This window comes from Amblyraja radiata, chromosome 33 (genome assembly GCF_010909765.2).
Source record: "Amblyraja radiata isolate CabotCenter1 chromosome 33, sAmbRad1.1.pri, whole genome shotgun sequence".
Lineage (NCBI taxonomy): Eukaryota > Metazoa > Chordata > Chondrichthyes > Rajiformes > Rajidae > Amblyraja > Amblyraja radiata.
The window spans coordinates 15,250,617-15,275,422 of NC_045988.1; the positions used below are offsets into that span (position 1 = coordinate 15,250,617).

Consider the following 24,806-nt stretch of genomic DNA (forward strand, 5'->3'; position numbering starts at 1 on the left):
GTGTAGTGATGTATGAAAAAACAATCAGTTCCACAACATAGGCTTCATATATTTCCAGTCTGATGAAAGATCCTGACCCACGATGTTGTCTGCTCATTTCCTCCACAAATCCTACCTGACCCATTTAGTTTCTCCAGCAGTTTTTTTTTCCCTCCAGTTTCCAGGGTCTGTGCAGATGCTGGTTTCTCGTTGAAAAAACAAACCGCTGAAGGATCTCAATGGTCTGGTAGCATCGGTGAAGGGAAATGAACAGACAACCTCTTGGGTCAGAACTATTCTTCAGACTGGTAATGTATAAAATCTAAGGAAGTAATTTTCAGAAGCAGAGTTCAAAATAGTGGACACAAAAGCACACTATTGGCCCTGACCCAAAACATCAGCTTTCCGTGCTCTCCAGAGATGCTGCCTGACCCATTGAGTTTGGTTTAGTTTAGTTTAGTTTAGTTTAGAGATTAGAGATACAGAGGTTAGAGAAACAAGCCACTGATTCTGCGTTGACTAATGATCACCCATACACTACACACCTGAGGCAGTTTTACAGAGGTCAATTAACCGAGAAACCTGGGCGTCTTTGGAGTGTGGGAGGAAACCGGAGCACCCGGAGAAAACTCACATGGTCACAGGGAGAACGTGCAAGAGGGTACTGAGTTACTCCAGCACTTTGTGTCTTTCTTTGTAAAGCAGTATTTGAAGTTTCTTGTGTCTCCACTATACTTATTGTATACTTACAATGACACAGAAGGCCATTCTCTCATTTGAGTCTATCAGCTCCCAGGGTAGCAACCTATTTGCCCCGTTTCCTCTCTCTCCTATGTCCCTGTGTACCCGCAATGTATCCTTCTGTGCCACAATAAGAATTTTGACTGTGGCCTTTTCAGGCATTTGTCAGTTATGAAAGAGAGGAAACTACTGTATCTCAGAAACAATCAGCAAAACACTAAAAAACAAAACATGTCAGTCATTCAAGAGAAAAGACAGATTAACATTTATTGCATAGATCGGTTTGTCAAATTTGCTCAAGCATTTGCATGGCAGCTGTTATTTTAACTTTGTCAACGATTCTGGCAAACCTGCTATGATTTTATGGTATTTATGATTTTAAGTTCAGATCTGCACCATTTGTAGTTTATTAATTAAACTTCTTGAATATGATTACATGGTGCTCCGATGCAGTATATTAAAAGTAGATATCCAAAGGAAAGTTTCATCTTAGTTTAAAATAAATAAAATGGCGATTAATGTAGTTTATTTAATAAATTTGAATCAATCAACTTTATCTTGTACAAATGTTGTCCTTTATTGGTACACTGTGGATGGCTTGATTTCCTCACTCATCCCAAAGATGTACAGGTAAATTCATCGTCTTTTGGTAGACAATCAGACTTGAGAAGGGTTTCGGACCGAAACGTTGCCTATTCCCTTCGCTCCATAGATGCTGCTGCACCCGCTGAGTTTCTCCAGCACTTTTGTCTACCTTCGATTTTCCAGCATCTGCAGTTCCTTCTTAAACATGGATAGTCTTTTCTTTGACTGGATAGGGCACAAACAAAAGCTTTTCACTGTAGCTCGGTATATGTGACAATAATAAACTAAACTAATCAATGAGTTTTGTTTTCTAAAACAACCAGTGTGAATGAGGTTTTCAGATGGATTTTCAGAGAAAAAGATCATCCCTTTATATGTTAGATCCATTTATTACTTTTATCTTGTCATTACCTATTCATGATTACATTGATTCAAAAATGAGCAGTGAGTAATGTGGTCATGTCAGTTATAGGTAATAAAAACATGTGTCAGATGATATCATAACTCTTCACCAGTCAGCAATGTGAAGAACATTGTCAGCAGATGAAAAGAACTACATCAATGCTTGCTGCAAGGTCATTAAGCTGATATTAACAGCGGTCATTAACTGAATAAAGCTGTTTTTGTTTCCTTTAATTTTGTGGATGTAATATTGAGTTACCTCAGCACCTTGCCCAGTGTTTGGAACTGCTAAAGGAAAAGCATAAAGGGAAAATAATTAGACATCCACCTCACTTACAATTCAAATGCATTACATTTTGACAAAGATATGAGCATTTCTGTGACTTTTAATCTTCAAAAATAAAATTCATTCTTTACTCTTTCCAAAATAATACATTTCACTTTCCCTCTCCCTGCCTATTATTTTCATCGCATTGTTCTTTAAACTATTTAGAAACAAGGAACTTCTGATGCTGGTTTTCAAAAGAAGACACAAACTGCCGCAGTAACTCAGCGGGTTCAGGCAGAATCTCTGGAGGACATGTCCAAGAGTCTGAAGAAGGGGCCTGACATGAAACATCACCTATCCATGTGCTCCAGAGATGTGGTCTGACACACTGAATTACTCCAGCAACGTGTGTCTTCTTCTATAAATTATTTATAGGTTTATATCTATCAAAAGCTATCTTGGAAATGTTGATCTAAAATCAACTGAGAGTAAATAGCAGTTTCCACATTATACCTGGTATTAGATTGTACCTCACAGCTTTGCCACTTGGAGATCAGTACATCACACGTAATGATACATTAGAGAAAAAAAATTCAATCCACTATGCCTGTACTTTTCTCTGAGAGCACTTAAATTACCTGCATTTCGGTACACTTTCCTTACACCTAGGCAATGTTTTACCAAACAATCATGCAATTCTCTTCTGGAAGTTATTACTGAATTTGCTGTCACCACTCAGTTTCAACCATAGCTTTCAAGATCATAACACAGATCCAAGTGGGAAAAAGGCTCTCATCTTGCTGGGAAAATTGCGCACGTGCCCTGCAAGAAAAATCATTCTGGTGAAGGGTACCTTTCAACCTAAAATGCTAACTAATTTTATTTTTTATTAGATGTTGCCTGACCCGCTGAGTGATTTAAGTATTTTTAGTTTTTATATCTCATCACAAGCCAAAGAAAATCATTAATGGTTTCTAAATTGTAAACATGGTCTTTAATGAATCTCTGCAGAAATACCTGAGCCTCTTCTAGCCAAAGCTCTTGTTTAGTTTATTTGAGTTTATTATTGTCGCATGTACAGAGGTACAGTGATAATCTTTTATTTGCATGCTCTGCAGTCAAAGAAAAGACAATGCATGAATACAATCAAGTTGTCCACAGTGCACAGATAAAGGATAAAGGGTACAACATTTGGTGCAAGATATAACATTGAAATCCGATAAAGTCCAATTAAATATAGTTCAAAGGTCTTTAGCGAGCTAGATGGGAGGTCAAGACAGCTCTCTAGCTGATGCAATGCAGATACAAAGGATCTGTGGAAGATTCAAGTAGATTTTGCACCAAAACAAGAAAAATTTAAAAAGTGTAGATGGAAGAAATGAGAATTATTGAAATAACTCAAATATCAGGATAGTCAGGATTCTGAGTAACCCAGTATCAAGAGAGTCAAGAGTGTTTTATTGTCATGTGTCCCAGGTAGAACAATGAAATTCTTACTTGCAGCAGCACAACAGAATAGGTAAGTAAGTAAGTAAGTAAGTAAGTAAGTAAGTAAGTAAGTAAGTAAGTAAGTAAGTAAGTAAGTAAGTAAGTAAGTAAGTAGTAAGTACATTTTATTTATATAGCACGTTTAAATCAACTCGCATAAAATAAATAATTAAGTTTCCGTACATCCATAGAAAAATTTCAAAAAAAGAAAAAATGACACAACACATTATAGAATTCAACATGAACGTCCCCCCACAACAGAATCAAAAATTTCCACTGTGGGGAAAGGCACAGAATGTTAATACCAGAAATGTAAACATAGTACACTGTAAACAATATAATGAATAAGAGGAATAATAAATTAATGTGAGGAAGCAGATAACCTCTTGACTTGGGTGTGGATATTCAACATTGAATCATGATAAAAAATGTATTGAAACTTTCCAGAAGATTCCTTCTTTCCTCTTTAGTTTGCAAAATGGTTGACGAGCAGCTCTGCTTCCCCACCACAGATGCTGGAATAGTCCTTTGACCTTATTTAAGCAAAGGATTAGATTTTTATTCTCAGTAAAAAATATGAGAAAAGGATAAAGGAGATAAATATCATGCCTTTGAACACTTGCAATATATAATCGGTATGGAATCCAATTGGACTCCTCAGCCACACAATTTCAACCCCAAAAATAACTGCATACAATCCATTTCCTAAACAAGGATATTCAATATTGTTGACAGGTGAGCTACTGGAGGAGACGAGTGTTTCAAAGTTTACATTTCAGAGACTGAACATTTGTCGAGCTGTGCTCCAGAATATATTACTCGAAACCGCAGAATTGTTTGAAAATGTCAATGAAAACAAGACCTGGTTAAATATTTTGAAATATAATAAAATTAATCCTATTATCATTAAAACAAATCTTGATACTGAACATCATTTCATTGTGACCTGTCACACATGATAAGTACACAGAGGAAGAGAATAAAATGGGGATTGAATTCCAATCATATCATGGCACAGGGAATATCAACACTGGCTGGCATTGTGCAATTATGCAAGTGCATAAGAAGTTTGTATAAATCCTCAGAGATGTCACAAAAGCACTATTATTGGGACATGTGTGACACAAATGGTCACCAAGATGGCAAGGTTCAATGGAGTACCCAGTAGAGAAGCTGGAACTCTTTGATCTGATTGTTCTGTTTGCTGGGAAAAAGGTGCCCCCTTCAGGGTGGAATTTTATGTTGCACAGGAGTGTTGCCATGGGAACCAACACAGTCAAAACATTTTGGCAGAGTCAGCTTTGGCAGGACAAATGTGCAATTTTTTGATTCACACACAGGATAATCAAATATGTCCGCATAACCCAGCTGTGGATGAAATGGCACAGAAGAAGGGTCTCGACCTAAAATATCACCCATTCCTTCTCTCCAGAGATGCTGCCAGTCCCGCTGAATTACTCCAGCTTTTTGTGTCTATCTCTGACAAAATCCATGTAGTATTTACTGAATATAGCCTATTCTGTTGGCTGCTGAGAGTTACGTTCACTAATGGAAGATTAGATGTAGATTTAGAGGTACAGCATGGAAACAGGCCCCTTGGACCACCGGGTCTGTGCCAACCAGCCATCACCCGTTAACATTAGTTCTATGTTATCCCACATTATCACCCACTCCCTACACACTAGGAGCAATTTACAACAGTCAATTAACCTACAAACCAGCACGTCTTTGGCATGTGGGAGGAAACCAGAACACCCGAAGTAAATTCACTCAGTCCTAGGGAGAACGTGCAAACTCCACACAGAACAGTACCCGAGGTCAGGATCAAACTCAGGTCTCAGGCATTATGTGGCAGTAGCTCTACCTGTTGTACCACTGTGCTGCCCTTAATAAAAGGATGTTAATCTCCTGAGAGGTTTCCTTTGAGTATCATCGAGACTTTGGGCTTGTGCTCCAGATTCAAGTCCGTTCCTGTAGATGGTATAGGAATGGATGTCGTGTCTGTTTCAGCTTTTGAAAATGTTCCCAGTTAGCTCTATCCTCATCAAATCAGCAGCAGCAAATATTCTGACAGTGGTTTCCTGCCCAGGAACTCAGTTTCTCTCTTGTCAGATCCTGCCTGATGTGATGAGTATTTTCAGCATTCTCTATTTCTGACCAGATTGATTTGTTTTGTAACTCCTTTGTAAACAGAGATAATTTTCAGGACACCATGCGGCACTTTCACAATAAATCAATAGAATGCAGATAGGCCGTGCCCATCTGCAAGCAGAAGAAAGATTTAATAGGAACCTGAGGGGCAACATTTTTACACAAATGGTGGTGGGTATATGGAACAAGCTGCCAGAGGAGGTAGTTGAGGCAGGAACTAGAGCATTTAAAATACATTTGGACAAACAAACCAAGTATCTTGGCATCAAATTGCAGAATGATCTGCGTTGGAATGGTCAGACTCATCATGCAACGGTGAAAGCAACAGGTGTCCTAAACTTTCTGAGGCGCAACTTTCATCATTGTTCAACTTCTGTCAAGGAGAAGCTATACTTCACCCTCGTTAGACCTCATTTGGACTACGCAGTTGCAGCATGGGACCCATACACAAATAAAAACATTTCTTCCATCGAACGTGTCCAAAGACAGGCAGCTCGATTTGTTACTAACACCGATGAGAGAGAAGCGAGTGTCACCAAACTTCTGAATTCTCTGGGGTGGAACCTTCTCCAAGACAGACGTGAAGCTCACCGTTTGACCTGTTTTTACAAAATGTTAAATGGTCAGCTCGACATAGACTACAAGACCTACACCAAACCCAAACCAATTAGGAGCAGACGAGGGCATTCGATCCAATTTGTGATCCCCGCTACAAAGACAGATGTATACAGCAATTTGTTCTTCCCCCGCACAATTAAAGCATGGAATAATCTCCACCCAACTATAGTTACCTAACTAGATGCAACTAAATTTAAAGTAGCTCTTTCTTCCCAATAACCCTTTATGACTTAAGCCCTCCCTTCACCACCTCCAGTTTAAATTCCATTTGTAATATTTTGGAGGACCAAGAAACCTAGAACCAAGACAAGTACATAAAAAGGGAAGGTTTAAAGGGATATGGGCAAAAAGTGAGCAGGTGTGGCTAGCTTAGATGGGCATCTTGGTCAGCATGGACAAGTTGGGCTGAGGGGCCAATTTCCATGTTGTATAGCTCTGTACGAACACTGAAATTCTTATAACATTGTAATAACAAGGGAGGCATGGTGGCGCCTTGACTACGGGTACTGTCTGCACGGAGTTTGTACGTTCTCCCCTTTTCCTCCAGGTTCTCCGGTTTCTTCCCACATCCCAAAGATGTACAGGTAAAATTGTAAATTGTAAATTGTCCTTAATTAATGTACAAACCCAAATTATGTGATGATATATATTAAAATGTGGTTTACAGGTTGAATTTTAGACTCTAGACTTTAGCCATACAATGCGGAATCTTGCACTTCAGCCCGGCGAGCCCACGCAGAAAAAAGATCCCCGAACACCAACACTATCTTACACACTAGGGACAATTTACAATTTTACCTGTATGTCTTGAGGATGTGGGAGGAAACCGGAGTAACTGGAGGAGGAAACACACGCGTCTTGCTGTTCTATTCTGTCATAATGTTTGTTAAAAGAGATTATGATAAATATTTGAAGCAGAAAGCTTCAAAGATCAACACTCTTACCTCAGTTTTCCCTTCCTTCAAAGGATGGACAGAGGGGAGACTGGCTATGTAACCTCTCCACCGTAGATAGGTTCCATGTTACACTTAAAGTAGCACTTCAATACAGATTTGGAACACAGAATGAAACATTTATTCCTTTCCCTAATAGTGATGTATCTTATAAAGATTTTTTATTAAAAAGACCCAATTGTTACTCTCCGAGGACCGTACAGAATACTAGTATTGCTGGGAGAGATGTGAAAAGTGATCTATTTTTGAACAGGATCAGTTGTGCATAATTGAGCACTAGTTTGATTGGGTTTCATCTATCATTGCAAATGAGAAGGATACGAATGAAATCTATTGAACTGCTGAAACACAGGAGTGCTCTTATGGTAAGAAGCACATATTTAAAGCATTCATCTTACTGTACTTACTTTGCAGTTATAAATCTAGAATCCTCAGCTCAATGCAAAATGCCTCTACATTCTTGCAGTTTTCAATGGGCTGTGGGAAAAGAGCACTTCTGCAGAAGGGTAATGTGATCCCACAGAACAGCCACCTACCCATCTGTGACACATATGGACTGCAGGCAGGAGGCCCAAGTAATGGCACTGGGGAGCTGAGGTGGGGGTTGGGTCATTAGTGAGAGGCAAGGAAATGTTCCTGCTTTCTGCACTGATGTTTAGTTTAATTTAGAGATACAGCATGGAAACAAGACTTTCAGCCCATCGAGTTCATACCGACTATCCACCACCTCTACACACAAGTTCTATGTTCTCCCACTCTCTCATCCACTCCCTGCACATTAGAAGCGATTAACAGAGGCTAATTAACCTACAAACCAGCACGTCTTTGGAATGTGTGAGGAAACTGGAGCACCCGGAAGAAATCCATGTGGTCACAGGGAAACGCGCAAATTCCACACAGACAGGATCCGAAAGTCAGGATCAAACTCGGGTCTGTGGCGCTGTGAGGCAGCAGCACTACCAGCTGCACCACTATGCCACCCCATTGCCCTGAAGAACCTGTTATGCAAGATAGTGGGGTTGCTGAACTGATGACTCTGAAGATAGTGAGTTTCTTAATGCATGCTTTGGCCACTCTGCTTTGTCTATCAGCTGTATGAGAAGGAGATACCAGACCTACTCCCCATCCATTAATTATAATGACCAATTTTTTCCTAAATGCACTCCCACATGTTGAAATTCCTGATCTGGAATATGCGTTTGCAACATCCATCCATTTTGTTAACAGCAGCTTTGGGCAAAAGCTCAGAACTTATTGATGTCCTAGATTTCCCTCCAAACTGCTGTAAAATTCCACACATGGTTTCGTTGTTGGACCTCCATCCAGAGAAAAAGATTGCAATTTGAAAATGCCTTTCAAATCGCTTTCAGAATATTCCAAAGACACAACAATCACCAATGCTGATAAAATCCATCCTCCAGTGAACTGCCTGGAGTTGTCCATTTCCTAACCCACCCTACCCTAGGAGGCTGAGGCAGTGAATGTGTTTCTATTGAGAACCAGATTAAAACTGGTGAATTTTAAACCTTGACTAAGCTATATCTGTTATACTGCTGCTCCATCATTTATGTATTGATTAAGTTGTTTCTGGTCTGCAGAAATAAATGTGAGTGTCAAAATGTTATATTTACTTGCATAGTGTCTGGAACATAATGACATATTTCTGCTTGGTGCTCCCAGCTCTGGTCAGACCCACCCAGCCCCAGATTGTTGCCGTCTGAATAGGATGGGTTGCAGGGAGTGAAGGCTTGCAGAAATGCTCCACTCACACCCATCAGATGATATCTGCAGCACCTGACAAATCCATTCCCATTCACCCTGCTGGTGTCTGAATCAGTCAACCGTGTGTACAGTATGTACATAAGGCAAGGATTCATGACCAGTGAGGACTTGTAACTGACTTACACAATTTATGACCTGTTCACTTTCAGTGTGTGTGTGTGCATGAGTGTGCACATGTGTGTGAGAAATTAATTATATGAATATGATTGTAAATGTTTGTGTGTGTGTATGCAGCTATGTGCTATGTCTGTCCACACGTATTAATAAGTGGGATATACATAAATTGGTGTGAATTGAGGAAATGGAGGACTTTACTTAATGTTTCTCCTCAATGACAAAATATGTAATTAATAGTAATTACCACACTTCTTCAAAAAGTATTCCAAAATATATGTGACTTGGGATAAAAATATCCTGCATTCGGATATAATTTTTCAGAATAATACACATCCTATCTGGAGTGCGTTGGTGGAATTCTGCTGTTGGTGGAAATAATTCCTGTGTGTGTGGCCTGCAGTGTTACAATAATTTTTCTCTTTTTAATAAACACACACAGTGCACAGAGGGACCTCGCCATGGCAGAAAACAACGGGCACTGGTCAGCTACACCAGAGATGTATTGATGTGTAGCAGAAACTGTATGCTGCAATTCTGCTGTAGATTCGCTCAAAGAGTGCATTTGGACAACATTTGGCAGAATTGTGAATTGAGAAGGAGATTCACCTCCAGCTATTAGTTTTTATCTCATTTTATAACTGAAGCCCAGTGCAAAGTGAAAAGGTTTCCAGCTGGTTTTGTGAAAGCAATCTATTTGATCGTGTGGTGGTTGCAGCAAACAGGCAGCCCTGATCATTATTATTTGAGCGTTAACAGGCAAACTGCTGAATATCATTAAGTGGGATAGTGGCAGGTATTGTAAATGAGCCAACTGTTGCTTTGAGTTCCTATCTAATCACATCAAGCAGTAAAGTACATATGGACAGTATTCCTTTGAAACTTTGAATGGTAATTTTTTGAAAGTCAGCCTGATTAAATTCATCTGTGGTGTGGTGCTATTAAATATCTGTTTGTAATGCAATAACATCGTCGTCAGACATGAAAGCATAGTGTTCAGCTAATCAGCGCATTACATTTTACTCCAACTAATTGACGCTGAAATTCTTTTTCAACTAATTGACGCTGAAAAAAAGCAGAAATGAATAGATCTTGACCTTGAATTTTATCATAATTAAGCCCATTTATACACAGCTACAGTATGGTGACACCAGCTGTAATGCATTTTCTAATGAGATGTCATGGAGTTTAGTTTAGAGATACAGCACGGAAACAGGCCCTTCAGCCCACCCAGTCCACACCGACCAGCAATCCCCGCACAGTAACACTATCCGACACACACGAGGGACAATTTACATTTACACCAAGTCAATGAATCTACAACCTGTACTCCCTTGTGGAGTGTGGGAGGAAACCGAAGATCTCGGAGAAAACCCATGCGATCACAGGGAGAACGTACAAACTATGTACAGACAGCGCCCGTAGTCGGGATCGAACCCGGGTCTCTGGTGCTGCAAGGCAGCAAATCTACCGCTGCGCCACCGTGCTGCCCAATTTATGTAATTGATATAATACCACAATTACAACTTATTGGTCTCTGAATCTCACACCCATGCACCATATACAATAGGTATGTATGTTACTTTATACAACAATTAAGAAAAAATAATATTCAAGCACACTTTTCAAAATTTAAGAATAACGTTGGCCTAATGGCAGCCTCCCGAGTTACCAATTCATGGCTGCTCTGATTTGGGGTTTGAATATTCAGAGGCTGAGTCTGCCTCACAGTTTGACCTGGCATTCTTGTATTAGGGAGTCATGATTCAGAATAACTCATGTTGCAGATAAAGGTTATTTAAGTCAATTTTTCCCCACACTAGTTAAAAAAATTTGTCCTGGGGCCTCCTCCACTATCAGAATGAGGCCTAATGCTAATTGGAGGAACAACACCTCATATTTCGCTTTAGGCAGCTTGCAACCCAGTGGTATGAATTTTGATTTCTCCAACTTCAAGTAATCTTTGCTTTCCCTCTCTCTCAATCTCCCCTCCCACCCTAGTTCTCTGACTAATTTCACTGTCCTTCTGATTAATTTCACGGATTGGATGCCTCCTTGTCAGCTTCCCCTCAGCTAACAATTAACCATTCTACATTTCCTAATTATCATTTGCTTTGTTTTGTCATTTTCACACCTTACCCTTCCATATCTTTAGACTCCCTCTCCCCTGACTTTCAGTCTGAAGAAGGGTCTTGACCGAAACGTCACCCATTCCTTCTCTCCAGTGATGGTGCCTGTTACGCTGATTTACTCCAGCATTTTGTGTCTATCTTCAGCTTGTACTCGCTAGAATTTAGAAGATTGAGGGGGGATCTTATAGAAACTTACAAAATTCTTAGGGGGTTGGACAGGCTAGATGCAGGAAGATTGTTCCCGATGTCGGGGAAGTCCAGGACAAGGGGTCACAGTTTAAGGATAAAGGGGAAATCCTTTAGGACCGAGATGAGAAAAACATTTTTCAAGCGGAGAGCGGTGAGTCTCTGGAACTCTCTGCCACAAAAGGTAGTTGAGGCCAGTACATTGGCTATATTTAAGAGGTAGTTAGATGTGGCCCTTGTGTCAAAAGGGATCAGGGGGTATGGAAAGAAGGCAGGGACAGGATACTGAGTTGGATGATCAGCCATGATCATATTGAATGGTGGTGCAGGCTCGAAGGGCCGAATGGCCTACTCCTGCACCTATTTTCTATGTTTCTATGTTTCTATGTTTCTATGTTCTATATAACCAGCATCTGCAGTTCCTTCCTACACCTATTGATATTAATCCCACTTGTAGGCTCTTAGTCCATAGTTAACAAGGCTCAGAGGCTTCATGTGCTCATCCTAGTACGTTGTGAAGGAGTTACGAACCTCATTACCCTTCACATAGTGTTTAACGGACCCCCTCCCTGCCCCCACCCCCCACACTCATTGACTGAAAAAAAAATATTTCCTCAAATCTTTTTTTGCTTTAAATCGTTTCCTCTAAATTTATGATTTCCCTGCTAAAGAAAACTGGTTCACTCCATTTCGGTCTCTCTTAATTTTAGTTGAGTTTGATTTATTATCACATGTATGGAGGTACAGTGAAAAGCTTTTGTTGCGTGCTAACCAGTCAGCGGAAAGACAATACATGATTACAATCGAGCCATCCAGAGTGTACAGGCATTTAGATAGACACCCAGGCATATAGCAAATTGAGCAACGTGGATCATGTGCAGGCAGATGGCGGTAGTTTAATTTGATATCATAGTTGACACAGATTTCATGGGGAAAAAACATTTTATGTTCTATAATCTTAATTTTCCAGCTCTATGTCTCAGCAACTATCCAATATGCCTTCGTAACCACGCTATCTGCTTTCAGGGATCCATGGAGAAAGGTCTCGACCGGAAACGTCCTGAAGAAGGGTGTCGACCTGAAACGTCACCCATTCCTTCTCTCCAGAGATGCTGCCTGTTATGCTGAGTTACTCTAGCATTTTGTGTCTATCCAAGGATGTGCACTCCTTACCATTTATTTTCTATCCCCTCGTTTTGACCTCACCCAATCAATTCTTCCACTTTGCACGACTGAAATCCATGTATCAGCTTTCTGCCGACCTGATAATAGTTGGCTAAACATCTAATCAGCAGACAAGAATATGAGAGTGAACAATCACTGGCTTTTTCAGTAAACACAAAGTTTCTTTTTGCTCACTTGCTTGGTTGACACAAAGCACCCAAAATCAAGCATTTAACAAAAGGAAGAGTGGGTGGAATATTTTCCCAAATCCCATTACACTGCCGTCTCTAAACTCAAGGAAATGGTATTTCACCACCCAGGTAGACAGTCGGATCTTGTCTACCTGTGTCTCACAATACATGTATGAAATAGGAATATCTTGCGTGCAATATCTATTGAATGTCATGTGCCTCTGACCCTTTGTTTTTTGTGGTAGGTGATTAGAAATGTTGGACTAGCCCTGGAGATGCCGAAGAGACGAGACATCCTCGCAATTGTGTTGATTGTTTTACCATGGACTCTGCTATTTACCGTCTGGCACCAGAACACCATCTCACCGCTGCTGACTCTGCGAAAGGGTAAGTGTTGACCTGACCAAAATGGACAAAGCGATTTTAAAAGGATGCTTGAGAGTGTAATTTTCCACAATGACCTGCAAATGCAGGGACCTTAGAAGCTAGGATCTCTGATTCCAGAGATTTGATATGAAAATGAATTAATGCCTTGTAGCATTTCACTGCGCACCATTTTAAAGGATGGGTGTCTAAATATAACAGCTGTATCTATATATGGACATAGTAACCTGCTTGATATCCACTATGCACCGTAACTGGATCAATTGTAATCATGTATTGTCTTTCTGCTGACTGGTTAGCAAGCAACAAAAGCTTTTCACTGTACCTCTGTACACGTGGCAATAAACTAAACTAAACCCACACCCGCAGCTTGCACATTAAAGCTGAGTAACTTATAATTGTCTGAGTGCACGGGATAGTTGACAACTGGTGTTTATGTTGAATGAGCAGCTGTATCTTCTGGACACATACTGTATAACACGTGCAGAAATGCTTTTTGTTTTTCGTAGAATTAGGGCAAACAGGATACACCATAAGTTTTTACATTTTGAACGTATTTGTGCTTTAAGAAACAAGTACTTTTCTTACTCTGTTTTCAGCTTACTCGTGTTCTGAGGTCAAAACTTGTTCCTGAGTGTTGTTAAATTATGCTCTGTAATTAGTCTCTGTGAGATGCACGCAGCCCAAGTTCCCAAGTTGATGACCCATATCTTCAGTCCTTTTATAAACACAAAAAGCTGGAGTAACTCTGGAAAGAAGGAATGGGTGACGTTTCGGGTTGAGACCCTTCTTCGAATCAATCATTTTACTCATTTAGGGTATTTCTCAATCTCAAGTTAATCCCCTTGCCTGTAAAGTAAAACTGTCAGAAATGAGCTCTGATTGCAAAATGGTGGCAGTGAATCCATGCTGAATTTTCTGGCTGAATATAACTTTTATTTCATTGGGCTGTGAATGCATTAGACGCTTCACTGAATGTCAGCATGGCTCAGCTGCTAACTTTCTTGCTTCTGGGTCAGATAATTATGCCTTCAGCCCTGCACCCATGTTGAGCTCGTCATCTGCTAACTCTGCACCATAATTTTGACAGCACACTGCAGTCAGGAGTACTGTCCTTGATATGTTATTAAGAAAAGATCCAGACAAATTGGCTGGGTAGACGTTACAGATCCTATGGAAGTGTGAAAAGGACAGCGTGGATTTTCCCAGTGTTACTGGAGTCATCACCGTATCAAAATGTTTTCTTTTGTACACAATAGGAACTTCCATGGGTAATTGGATATTGATAATAATCAACTGGATGCAGTACCGTGATAGATTTTGCTCAGTTAAATGCCATATAAATCCAATTGTATTCGATACTATCATATCATCTGCACAATGGCCTGCCATAGTTTTTAGATACAATGAAACAGTATGGAGTGCCATCTAGTGCTAAAGTGAGAGCTCCATTTCATTAGCAAAGAACGTTGAAGCCAAGAGCAGAGTTACCCACTGTAAATTTATTTTGCTGAACTTTTGTCATTTTTCTTGCAGACGATGGGAGTGAGGTTGGCAACCGTCGAGATTTTGGACAGTCAACAGACTCCAAGGAGTATTGCCCGCCAGATAAGGATATTGTGGAGGTGATCAGGACAGAGTATGTTTACACACGACCCCCTCCATGGTCGGACATCCTGCCCACAATTCACGTCATCACTCCAACTTACAGCAGGCCTGTACAGAAGGCAGAACTGACGAGAGTTGCCAACACCCTGCTCCATGTGCCCAACCTCCACTGGATAGTGGTGGAGGACGCCCAGAGAAGAACGACACTGGTGACCCGGCTCCTCAAAGAGATGGGCCTGAACTACACACACTTGAATGTAGAGACACCTCGCAGTTACAAGCTGAGAGGGGACATTCGCGATCCTCGGTTTCCGCGTGGCACCATGCAGAGAAACCTAGCGCTGAGGTGGCTGAGGGAAATGTTCAACATGAACAACACCCAACAAGGAATCGTGTATTTTGCAGATGACGACAACACCTATAGTTTAGAGTTGTTTGAAGAGGTAGGTCGTATCTAAAATGGGTGACAAGTAATAAGAATGCTACCTGAACTTGCACTGTTATGCTTGGTCATCATTGGTGATGCAGGTTACTTGTATTGTGAGAATATTGATGATGTTATTAGTAAACACAGCTTAGATAACCCTTAGATAGACCTTCAATATTAAATTGATAGATTCATTTCCCAAAGACCAAATGTTTGTGCCACTGGACCCTAATGGGGATGGTTAAATGTTGCATTGATCAGGAGTTATTTTTTATGACACTTGGTTGCCAAGTTGATGACATTAGTTGTGATGTTCACATAATTGGGTGTATAATGAGACAGCCGTCATCCTCCATAAAGATTGTTCACTGACCAATGAGTTCATATTGAGGGTCAGAAATAGTGGTATTCAGAAACACTATATGAACTCTCCAAATATGGGCTTGAACACCTTGCTTGTATTCTCTTCAATAACCTACAAAGTTTGTATTTTGAGATCTCTATTTGTTTACCCGCTTTCCAGGGGCATCGCACGATAAGTAGCCCCGCCAACAGTCTGTCTGTTTTTTCATCTTTTTTTTAGTGTGTGTTAAAAGTCTGTGTAAATGTTCTCCAGTTGTTTTATGTGGGGGTAGAGGTGGGAGGGGTGGGCGGCGCGGGGGGACGGGGTAAACTTTTTTTCAGTTTCTGACCTTGCTGGAGATGCGATTGTTTTCTAGGTCGCATCTCTGGCCATGGCCGATCTGTGGCTGACCATCAATATAGCTGGAGGCCTCCTTGTACTGACTTTGTGCCCCACCGCGGGGCGTGGACTTAACATCGGAGCCATTCCTTTGCCTGGGATTACTCCAACCCTGGCCTGCGGACTTACCATCAAGGGCTTGCAGTCTCCGGAGAGGGTAGTCGGGAGCTCCAACAACGCAGAGTCTCAACCAGCCCCGATGTGGGGTCTGATCGCTGGCACGGGGCAGCTGGCATCCCCCCAATGTGGAAGCTGATTGACCCGATGTGGAGGGCCCAAACGCCGCCGGCTACGGAAGTCAAGATCCGTCAATGGAGGGTTCGAGGCCCCCGACCATGGGAGAGCTAAAACATACTTGGCTAATAAAGTATAATTGTGATTGTGGTTCTTGCATGCAAACATGAAGTCAACAACTACCAAGTGGGTATTGTGTTAATGTGGTATTTATCCTGCTGTGGTGCATTCTTCTCTATGCACACTTAGCCTGGGGTGCGGGCCTCTGTGCAAACAAGGGTGGGACAGAGAACCTACTGAATTGAAGAAGGTTTCTCAATATGGGGCATGTTTCTGCAGTGAACACGCACACAGTGATACCCCGTCTAGCACTACCCAGCAAACGCTGATCCATTGTGGCTTTACTGGTCCTGGAGATGGTGTACTCACAGTTGCATTTCCTGCCATCGTTTAAAGAAGATATTGGCCCACTGTGCGCTATTGAGTGAAGATTCTGACACTCTGGCAACAATGAGGCAGTGGTTTCATCACTGATCTCTCGGTTGAGCTAGTCAGCATGGATAAATCTCTGGTAGCTGTGCAGATAAAGGAAGAGAGGGGATAAGTTTTTCATCACACCAAGAGATAATGAGATGACCATAGGTCCGGGTGGTCTAATAACACATGGATTAGGTGCTACCTGTCCCCTTCAATGCCCACACTCACTGCCAGCCAGAGTGCATCTGTAAGCTTGGTGTGTCAGTGCTCAACCACCACACTGTTCAATCCAGCGTATCCAACATCAGACTCCACAGTCAACCATTGCAAATTGGTTCACTTCAAACTGAGCCAAGAGGTGATGACATCATTTTAATCGTCATGTGGTAGGAGTGTCAACGGAGGGCTGAGCCCTCGCCCCAAGTTCCTGGCACAGTGTTCCTGTTCCAAGTTCCTGGACAGTGACGTACAGCAATAGGAAGGTAGGGATTCACCACAGGTTCCCAGCACAGCAACACTGTTGGTAATACAGCTCTCTATATACAATACTGCAGCAGTGATTGCATTCGCATTGCATTTTCCGTGGCAATATCGAGCCAGTTATGTGTATTTTAAAAATTACTCCACATTTTACATGAACTCCGATGTTATATTCCTCCCCAGTTTACATTGAAAGCACAGCACCCAATGATAACTGTGTTGATTGCCAATGCTCATGCTCAATTATCGGGATGTGCTAAGAACTGGTTGACAATAATCAACAAAGACTGATACTAATTCATCAAAATGACTAATATGATGCCACAGGGAACTGCCCTTGTCCACAATATTAATATATGTTAAGGACCAAAGTAAGAAAGTAATATGTTAACGAAGGAACTGCAGATGCTGGAAAATCGAAGGTACACAAAAATGCCTGAGAAACTCAGCAGGTGCAGCAGCATCTATGGAGCGAAGGAGATAGGCAACGTTTCGAGCCAAAACCCTTCTTCAGACTCATTAGGCACCGTTTCGGGCCAAACCACTTCTTCAGTCTGAAGAAGGGTTTCGGCCCGAAACATTGCCTATCTCCTTCGCTCCATAGATGCTGCTGCACCCGCTGAATTTCTACAGCATTTTTGTGTACCTAAGAAAGTAATATTGCAGGTGATCCAAAATTATCTAAATTGGTAACAAAGAGACAAATAAATGATTCTACTCAGAGAGACAAGCTGAAAAATATGATAAACTAGACAAAGTGCAACCCATCGGGTCCCTGTCACACAGGAGGGCTGGTCCCCAAAAGCAACATTTCACCACTCACCCATAGCCCGAAACTGCGCAGGCGCTGCTGACGGGTTCCCATTGTGACGCCAGAGATCCCCGTTGTGACGCAAGTCACGGCAACCCTCCCCAAGTGCGCCTCGCCATCCCTCTTCCTACCCCTATCCTCCTCCATTCCCCTCATCCCCCAGAATTTCCTCCCCCACCTATTCACCCACACTCTTCTTTCCCCTCTCCTCTTCCCCTCCCCCACTCCCTCCCTCTCCTTTCCCCTATCCTCAGTCACTCCCTCCCTCCATCCATAACCACTCTCCCCTCCCAAACCCCCTTGACGACATTGTGAGGTGGAAGCTGTTGTGCTTTTTAAAAATGTTTTTTAATGTAAATGAGATCCCATTGTGACGTCATTGTGGGGTGGAACATTGCTGGTGGGCAGTTTATGTAAATTAGATCCCATTGTGACGTCATACGCTGCTAACTGCCAGTCCAGATGAAAGAGATTTTTGTCAAAGTGGTTTTTATAAAGTTTAAAATGTGAATAACTTGTTATATATACCATCAATCTGAACAAAACTTGATACACCACACCACAGGACAATGGTGAGTAAGGTGGGCCAAATTGTTGCACTATTGTATACCGTTTTGGCATAATTTCAAGATCACACTCATCACATACACGCACACACACATACATCGAAACAAACAAGATCTTATATAGATAAGAACAATATAAATGTGAGCAGAGAACATTCGATGTGCATAGTATGAACAAACAATCTGCAAACAATCTAAAAATCTCTGGGGAGCCTGAAATAATTATCTATAAACTAGACTGGAATTTCAGCATTTCTGCAAGGCATTTTGTCGTTCAAGAGAACTAGTTATACCAATATTGTGCAGATCGATTGTGAGACTGGATCTGGAATATTACATACAATTTTGATTACCTAAATTCATAAAGCATAGAGAATTTAAAAATTCCATTTACCGAAACATAAGAGGAAGGCATGATACATTTTTCAAAATGATAGAATATATGAGTAAATGAGGTGTGAAACAGATGATGTAAGAATAATATTCATAATTCTTCGAAGAAAAAAGAAATACCCCATTTTCCACTCCACAATTCCCAGTGTGTATTGGAATAATCAAATGGTTTGTGAACTTACCAAGAGATACCTCACCTCGGTCTGGAATCTCACGTCCTTGTAAAATACTTGATGTTTTATGGGTTTTGTTATAATTAGGAAAGTTTATTGTAATAAAGATGAACGAATGAAACAGAATAAAGAGCAAGTCATAAACATTAATGGAATGCATTACAACAATCAATTTTAATTGAGTACCTCAGTGGAATTAGATCATACTGAGCCTGTTCATTTAAGAGTGTGACACAACATGTGGTTAAGATTTGTTCATCACCAATTCACTCTTCAAAAGAATTGCTTGCCGTACCATAACCTCAAATCTTTACATCCTTTCTTCCCTTCAGGGGTACTTTTCAGTACGTTTTTTAATGGCGGTAACCAAAGAACCAAAGGAGAATTTCACTTCAAAATGGAATTTGTAGTTTGGGGTCTGGAGATGGAGGAAGTGCAGATGTTTTGTCTATAACACAGAATAGAGGTTAAAGATTGCAGTAGTTCTTACTTGCACGTGTAATGTAATAAAGCATTCCAGAGTGTGCTGTAAAACTGAACTTCCCACCTAGTCAAAGAAACGAGTTGCAGGAAGTATCTGAAAGGAGAAAAGAGTGGTGGAGTGGATCAGGGTAGGAATGCAAGGGCTTCGGTCACCATAGTTGATGGCTCTCCTACTAATGGCTAAGTGTTCGGCTGGCAACCGGAAGGTAGCCGGTTCGAATCCCGCTTGGAGTGCATACTGTCGTTGTGTCCTTGGGCAAGACACTTCACCCACCTTTGCCTGTGTGTGAATGTGTGTAAATGTGTGTGAGTGATTGGTGGTGGTCGGAGGGGCCGTAGGCGCAGATTGGCAGCCACGCTTCCGTCAGTCTGCCCCAGGGCAGCTGTGGCTACAGAAGTAGCTTACCACCACCGAGTGTGACTGAGGAGTGAATGAATAATGTGATGTAAAGCGCCTTGAGTATTAGAAAGGCGCTATATAAATCCCATCCATTATTATTATTATTATTAATGATGGAGTAATTAGTGTGGGAGATGTCCAAGACATTACTGTGAGAAGTTATGTGTAACAAAGACAGGGATGAAGCTACTAAGGAATTTGAAAGTAAAAGGAAAAGCTTTAAAATATGGATTTGATTAACTGGGTAGCCCATTTTAAATCAGGATGAATAGTAATTACGGAGTAGTAGGATGTTGCAAATCAGATCTAGTCAGAATGAGATATTAAGGAGAATAATCAAGAAGGGGACTTATACATAGGGGTGACATTCATAAGATGTTGGCTACTGCTGCAAAGGCCAGTATTTACTGCCTATCTCCATTACCCTTAAGAAGAAACTAACCACTCACCTTCTTGAGACACCAGTGTTTGTGGTGGTGATGTTCCACAATGCTGGTACCAATGGATTTACATGACTGTATCCACCATCACTGAAGGCACAAATACACATAAAAAGGTCAAAATGGTGTGCAGCTTGGAGCACATCTTGAAGAAAGCAGTGTTGCCATTTACATGCTGCGGTTGTTTTTTACATGATAGCATTCTTAGATGTGTGTGGTACTGCTCAGGAAACCTTGGTGAATTGCTGCAGAGCATCTTGTTTCATACTGCTGCTGGTGAACTGAGTGAATGGTTAAATTTGAGGATTGGGTTCTAATCCAAGGAGTTGCTTTGGCCTGGATAATGCTGGGCTTCCTGAATGACAATAGACAATAGACAATAGGTGCAGGAGTAGGCCATTCGCCCCTTCGAGCCAGTACCGCCATTCAATGTGATCATGGCCGATCATCCCCAATCAGTACCCCGTTCCTGCCTTCTCCCCATATCCCCTGACTCCACTATCTTTAAGAGCCCTACCTAGCTCTCTCTTGAAAGCATCCAGAGAACCTGTCTCCACCTGCCCTCTGAGGCAGAGAATGCCACAGACTCACCATTCTCTGTGAGAAAAAGTGTTTCCTCGTCTCCGTTCTAAATGGCTTACTCCTTATTCTTAAACTGTGTGGCCCCTGGTTCTGGTCTCCCCCAACATCGGGAACATGTTTCCTGCCTCTAGAGTGTCCAAGCCCTTAACAATCTTATATGTTTCAATGAGATACCCTCTCATCCTTCTAAACTCCAGAGTGCACAAGCCCAGCTGCTCCATTCTCTCAGCATATGACAGTCCCGCCATCCCGGGAATTAACCTTGTAAACCTATGCTGCACTCCCTCAATAGCAAGAATGCTATCAGAGCTGCACTTGATACAAGAGGCAAGTTGATGTTATTCCATCATATTTTTTGTCTGCTGGTCGAAAACATTTGGGACACCGGGAAAAGGGTCAACTTCTGGACAGGACAGGTTTAGAGGGATATGGGCCAAACGCAGGAAGGTGGGACTAGTGTAGATGGGACAAGTTAGCCGGTGTGGGCAAGTTGTGCAGAAGGGCCTGTTTCCATGCTGTAAGACTATGACTTTTGCAGAATATGCAGAATACCCAACACCTCTAACTGTAGTTAGACACAAAAAGCAGGCGTAACTCAGCGGGACAGGCAGCATCTCTGGAGAGAAGTAATGGGTGACGTTTCGGGTCGAGACCCTTCCTCCTCTAACTGTAGTACATTGTATTTCGTTCTGATCAATGAAACCACAGAGAATTCTGATGGTGAGTGACCCAGTGAAATAGTGAAATTCTTGCTTGCTGAACATGGTCTTCCTCTGGCACTTTTGTTATACAAGGGCACTTATTACTCAAATGTAAACAATGCCTGGGTCTTCACTGCATGAACGCTTCATTACCTGTGGAGCTGCATCAGTAACATATCCATTTATAACCGAATGGTGGAAGATAGGTCGCTGATGAACCAGCTGAAAGTGAATGAGCCTCACTAACTACCATAAAGAATGTGACTGGCTTCCAAACAACATATTGGATCTACTTCTACTACTTCTCCTGGCAGCACATTCCAAGCCTGTGCAAAAAGAAACATTTTACCCTTTCACCTTAAAGCTATTCCCTAAAATATTAGACACGTCCACCTCTGGGAAAAAGACTGACCATCTAACCTGTCTCTGCCTCCAACAGTTTTATATACTTCCATCAATTTGTCCCTCAGCCTCTGAAGCTCCAGAAAAAAACAGTACAAGTTGGCCGCACATTCAAGCAGCCCTTGCTTTCCCTCTCTCTCCATCCCCTCCCCCTTCCCAGTTCTCCGACCAGGCTTACTGTCTCTGACTTTTATCTCTGTACTGCCCACTTCACTGACATCAGTCTGAAGAAGGGTCTCAACCCGAAACGTCACCCATACCTTCTCTCCGGAGAAGCGGCCTGTCCCGCTGAGTTACGCCAGCATTTTGTGTCTATCTTCGATTTAACAAAGCATCAGCAGTTCTTTCCTATACGGGTTGGCCAAACCTATCCTCTCTAATCCAAGCAAACTTAATTGTGAACCTTTTCTGTATTCTCTCTACTCTGATATCAACATGCCCTAGAGCCTAAAATATCACCTAGCCCTTCCTGATCTCACTATTCTCCATTCCTTCTCCCAGGTGAATACCAATACAAAATACTCTTTTAGTACCTCACCCATTTCCTCTGACTCCAGGAATAAATTCCCATTTTTTGTCCCTGATATTCTTGGCCATTAATATCCAGGAATAAAAAGAAAAGCTTTAAAATATGGATTTGATTAACTGGGTAGCCCATTTTAAATCAGGATGAATAGTAATTACGGAGTAGTAGGATGTTGCAAATCAGATCTAGTCAGAATGAGATATTAAGGAGAATAATCAAGAAGGGGACTTATACATAGGGGTGACATTCATAAGATGTTGGCTACTGCTGCAAAGGCCAGTATTTACTGCCTATCTCCATTACCCTTAAGAAGAAACTAACCACTCACCTTCTTGAGACACCAGTGTTTGTGGTGGTGATGTTCCACAATGCTGGTACCAATGGATTTACATGACTGTATCCACCATCACTGAAGGCACAAATACACATAAAAAGGTCAAAATGGTGTGCAGCTTGGAGCACATCTTGAAGAAAGCAGTGTTGCCATTTACATGCTGCGGTTGTTTTTTACATGATAGCATTCTTAGATGTGTGTGGTACTGCTCAGGAAACCTTGGTGAATTGCTGCAGAGCATCTTGTTTCATACTGCTGCTGGTGAACTGAGTGAATGGTTAAATTTGAGGATTGGGTTCTAATCCAAGGAGTTGCTTTGGCCTGGATAATGCTGGGCTTCCTGAATGACAATAGACAATAGACAATAGGTGCAGGAGTAGGCCATTCGCCCCTTCGAGCCAGTACCGCCATTCAATGTGATCATGGCCGATCATCCCCAATCAGTACCCCGTTCCTGCCTTCTCCCCATATCCCCTGACTCCACTATCTTTAAGAGCCCTACCTAGCTCTCTCTTGAAAGCATCCAGAGAACCTGTCTCCACCTGCCCTCTGAGGCAGAGAATGCCACAGACTCACCATTCTCTGTGAGAAAAAGTGTTTCCTCGTCTCCGTTCTAAATGGCTTACTCCTTATTCTTAAACTGTGTGGCCCCTGGTTCTGGTCTCCCCCAACATCGGGAACATGTTTCCTGCCTCTAGAGTGTCCAAGCCCTTAACAATCTTATATGTTTCAATGAGATACCCTCTCATCCTTCTAAACTCCAGAGTGCACAAGCCCAGCTGCTCCATTCTCTCAGCATATGACAGTCCCGCCATCCCGGGAATTAACCTTGTAAACCTATGCTGCACTCCCTCAATAGCAAGAATGCTATCAGAGCTGCACTTGATACAAGAGGCAAGTTGATGTTATTCCATCATATTTTTTGTCTGCTGGTCGAAAACATTTGGGACACCGGGAAAAGGGTCAACTTCTGGACAGGACAGGTTTAGAGGGATATGGGCCAAACGCAGGAAGGTGGGACTAGTGTAGATGGGACAAGTTAGCCGGTGTGGGCAAGTTGTGCAGAAGGGCCTGTTTCCATGCTGTAAGACTATGACTTTTGCAGAATATGCAGAATACCCAACACCTCTAACTGTAGTTAGACACAAAAAGCAGGCGTAACTCAGCGGGACAGGCAGCATCTCTGGAGAGAAGTAATGGGTGACGTTTCGGGTCGAGACCCTTCCTCCTCTAACTGTAGTACATTGTATTTCGTTCTGATCAATGAAACCACAGAGAATTCTGATGGTGAGTGACCCAGTGAAATAGTGAAATTCTTGCTTGCTGAACATGGTCTTCCTCTGGCACTTTTGTTATACAAGGGCACTTATTACTCAAATGTAAACGATGCCTGGGTCTTCACTGCATGAACGCTTCATTACCTGTGGAGCTGCATCAGTAACATATCCATTTATAACCGAATGGTGGAAGATAGGTCGCTGATGAACCAGCTGAAAGTGAATGAGCCTCACTAACTACCATAAAGAATGTGACTGGCTTCCAAACAACATATTGGATCTACTTCTACTACTTCTCCTGGCAGCACATTCCAAGCCTGTGCAAAAAGAAACATTTTACCCTTTCACCTTAAAGCTATTCCCTAAAATATTAGACACGTCCACCTCTGGGAAAAAGACTGACCATCTAACCTGTCTCTGCCTCCAACAGTTTTATATACTTCCATCAATTTGTCCCTCAGCCTCTGAAGCTCCAGAAAAAAACAGTACAAGTTGGCCGCACATTCAAGCAGCCCTTGCTTTCCCTCTCTCTCCATCCCCTCCCCCTTCCCAGTTCTCCGACCAGGCTTACTGTCTCTGACTTTTATCTCTGTACTGCCCACTTCACTGACA

The 24,806-nt window shown here is 41.9% G+C and overlaps 1 protein-coding gene across 1 annotated transcript in view; it reads left to right on the plus strand.

Moving 5' to 3' along the window:
* b3gat1 (beta-1,3-glucuronyltransferase 1) overlaps positions 1 to 24,806 on the plus strand; it is a 174,494-nt gene that overhangs the window by 126,086 nt on the left and 23,602 nt on the right. The window contains exons 2-3 of the mRNA XM_033049947.1: positions 13,000 to 13,141; positions 14,675 to 15,189. Of these exons, the coding sequence (XP_032905838.1) occupies positions 13,030 to 13,141; positions 14,675 to 15,189 (627 nt within the window). The 5' untranslated portion in view covers positions 13,000 to 13,029. The remainder of the gene's footprint in view (positions 1 to 12,999; positions 13,142 to 14,674; positions 15,190 to 24,806) is intronic.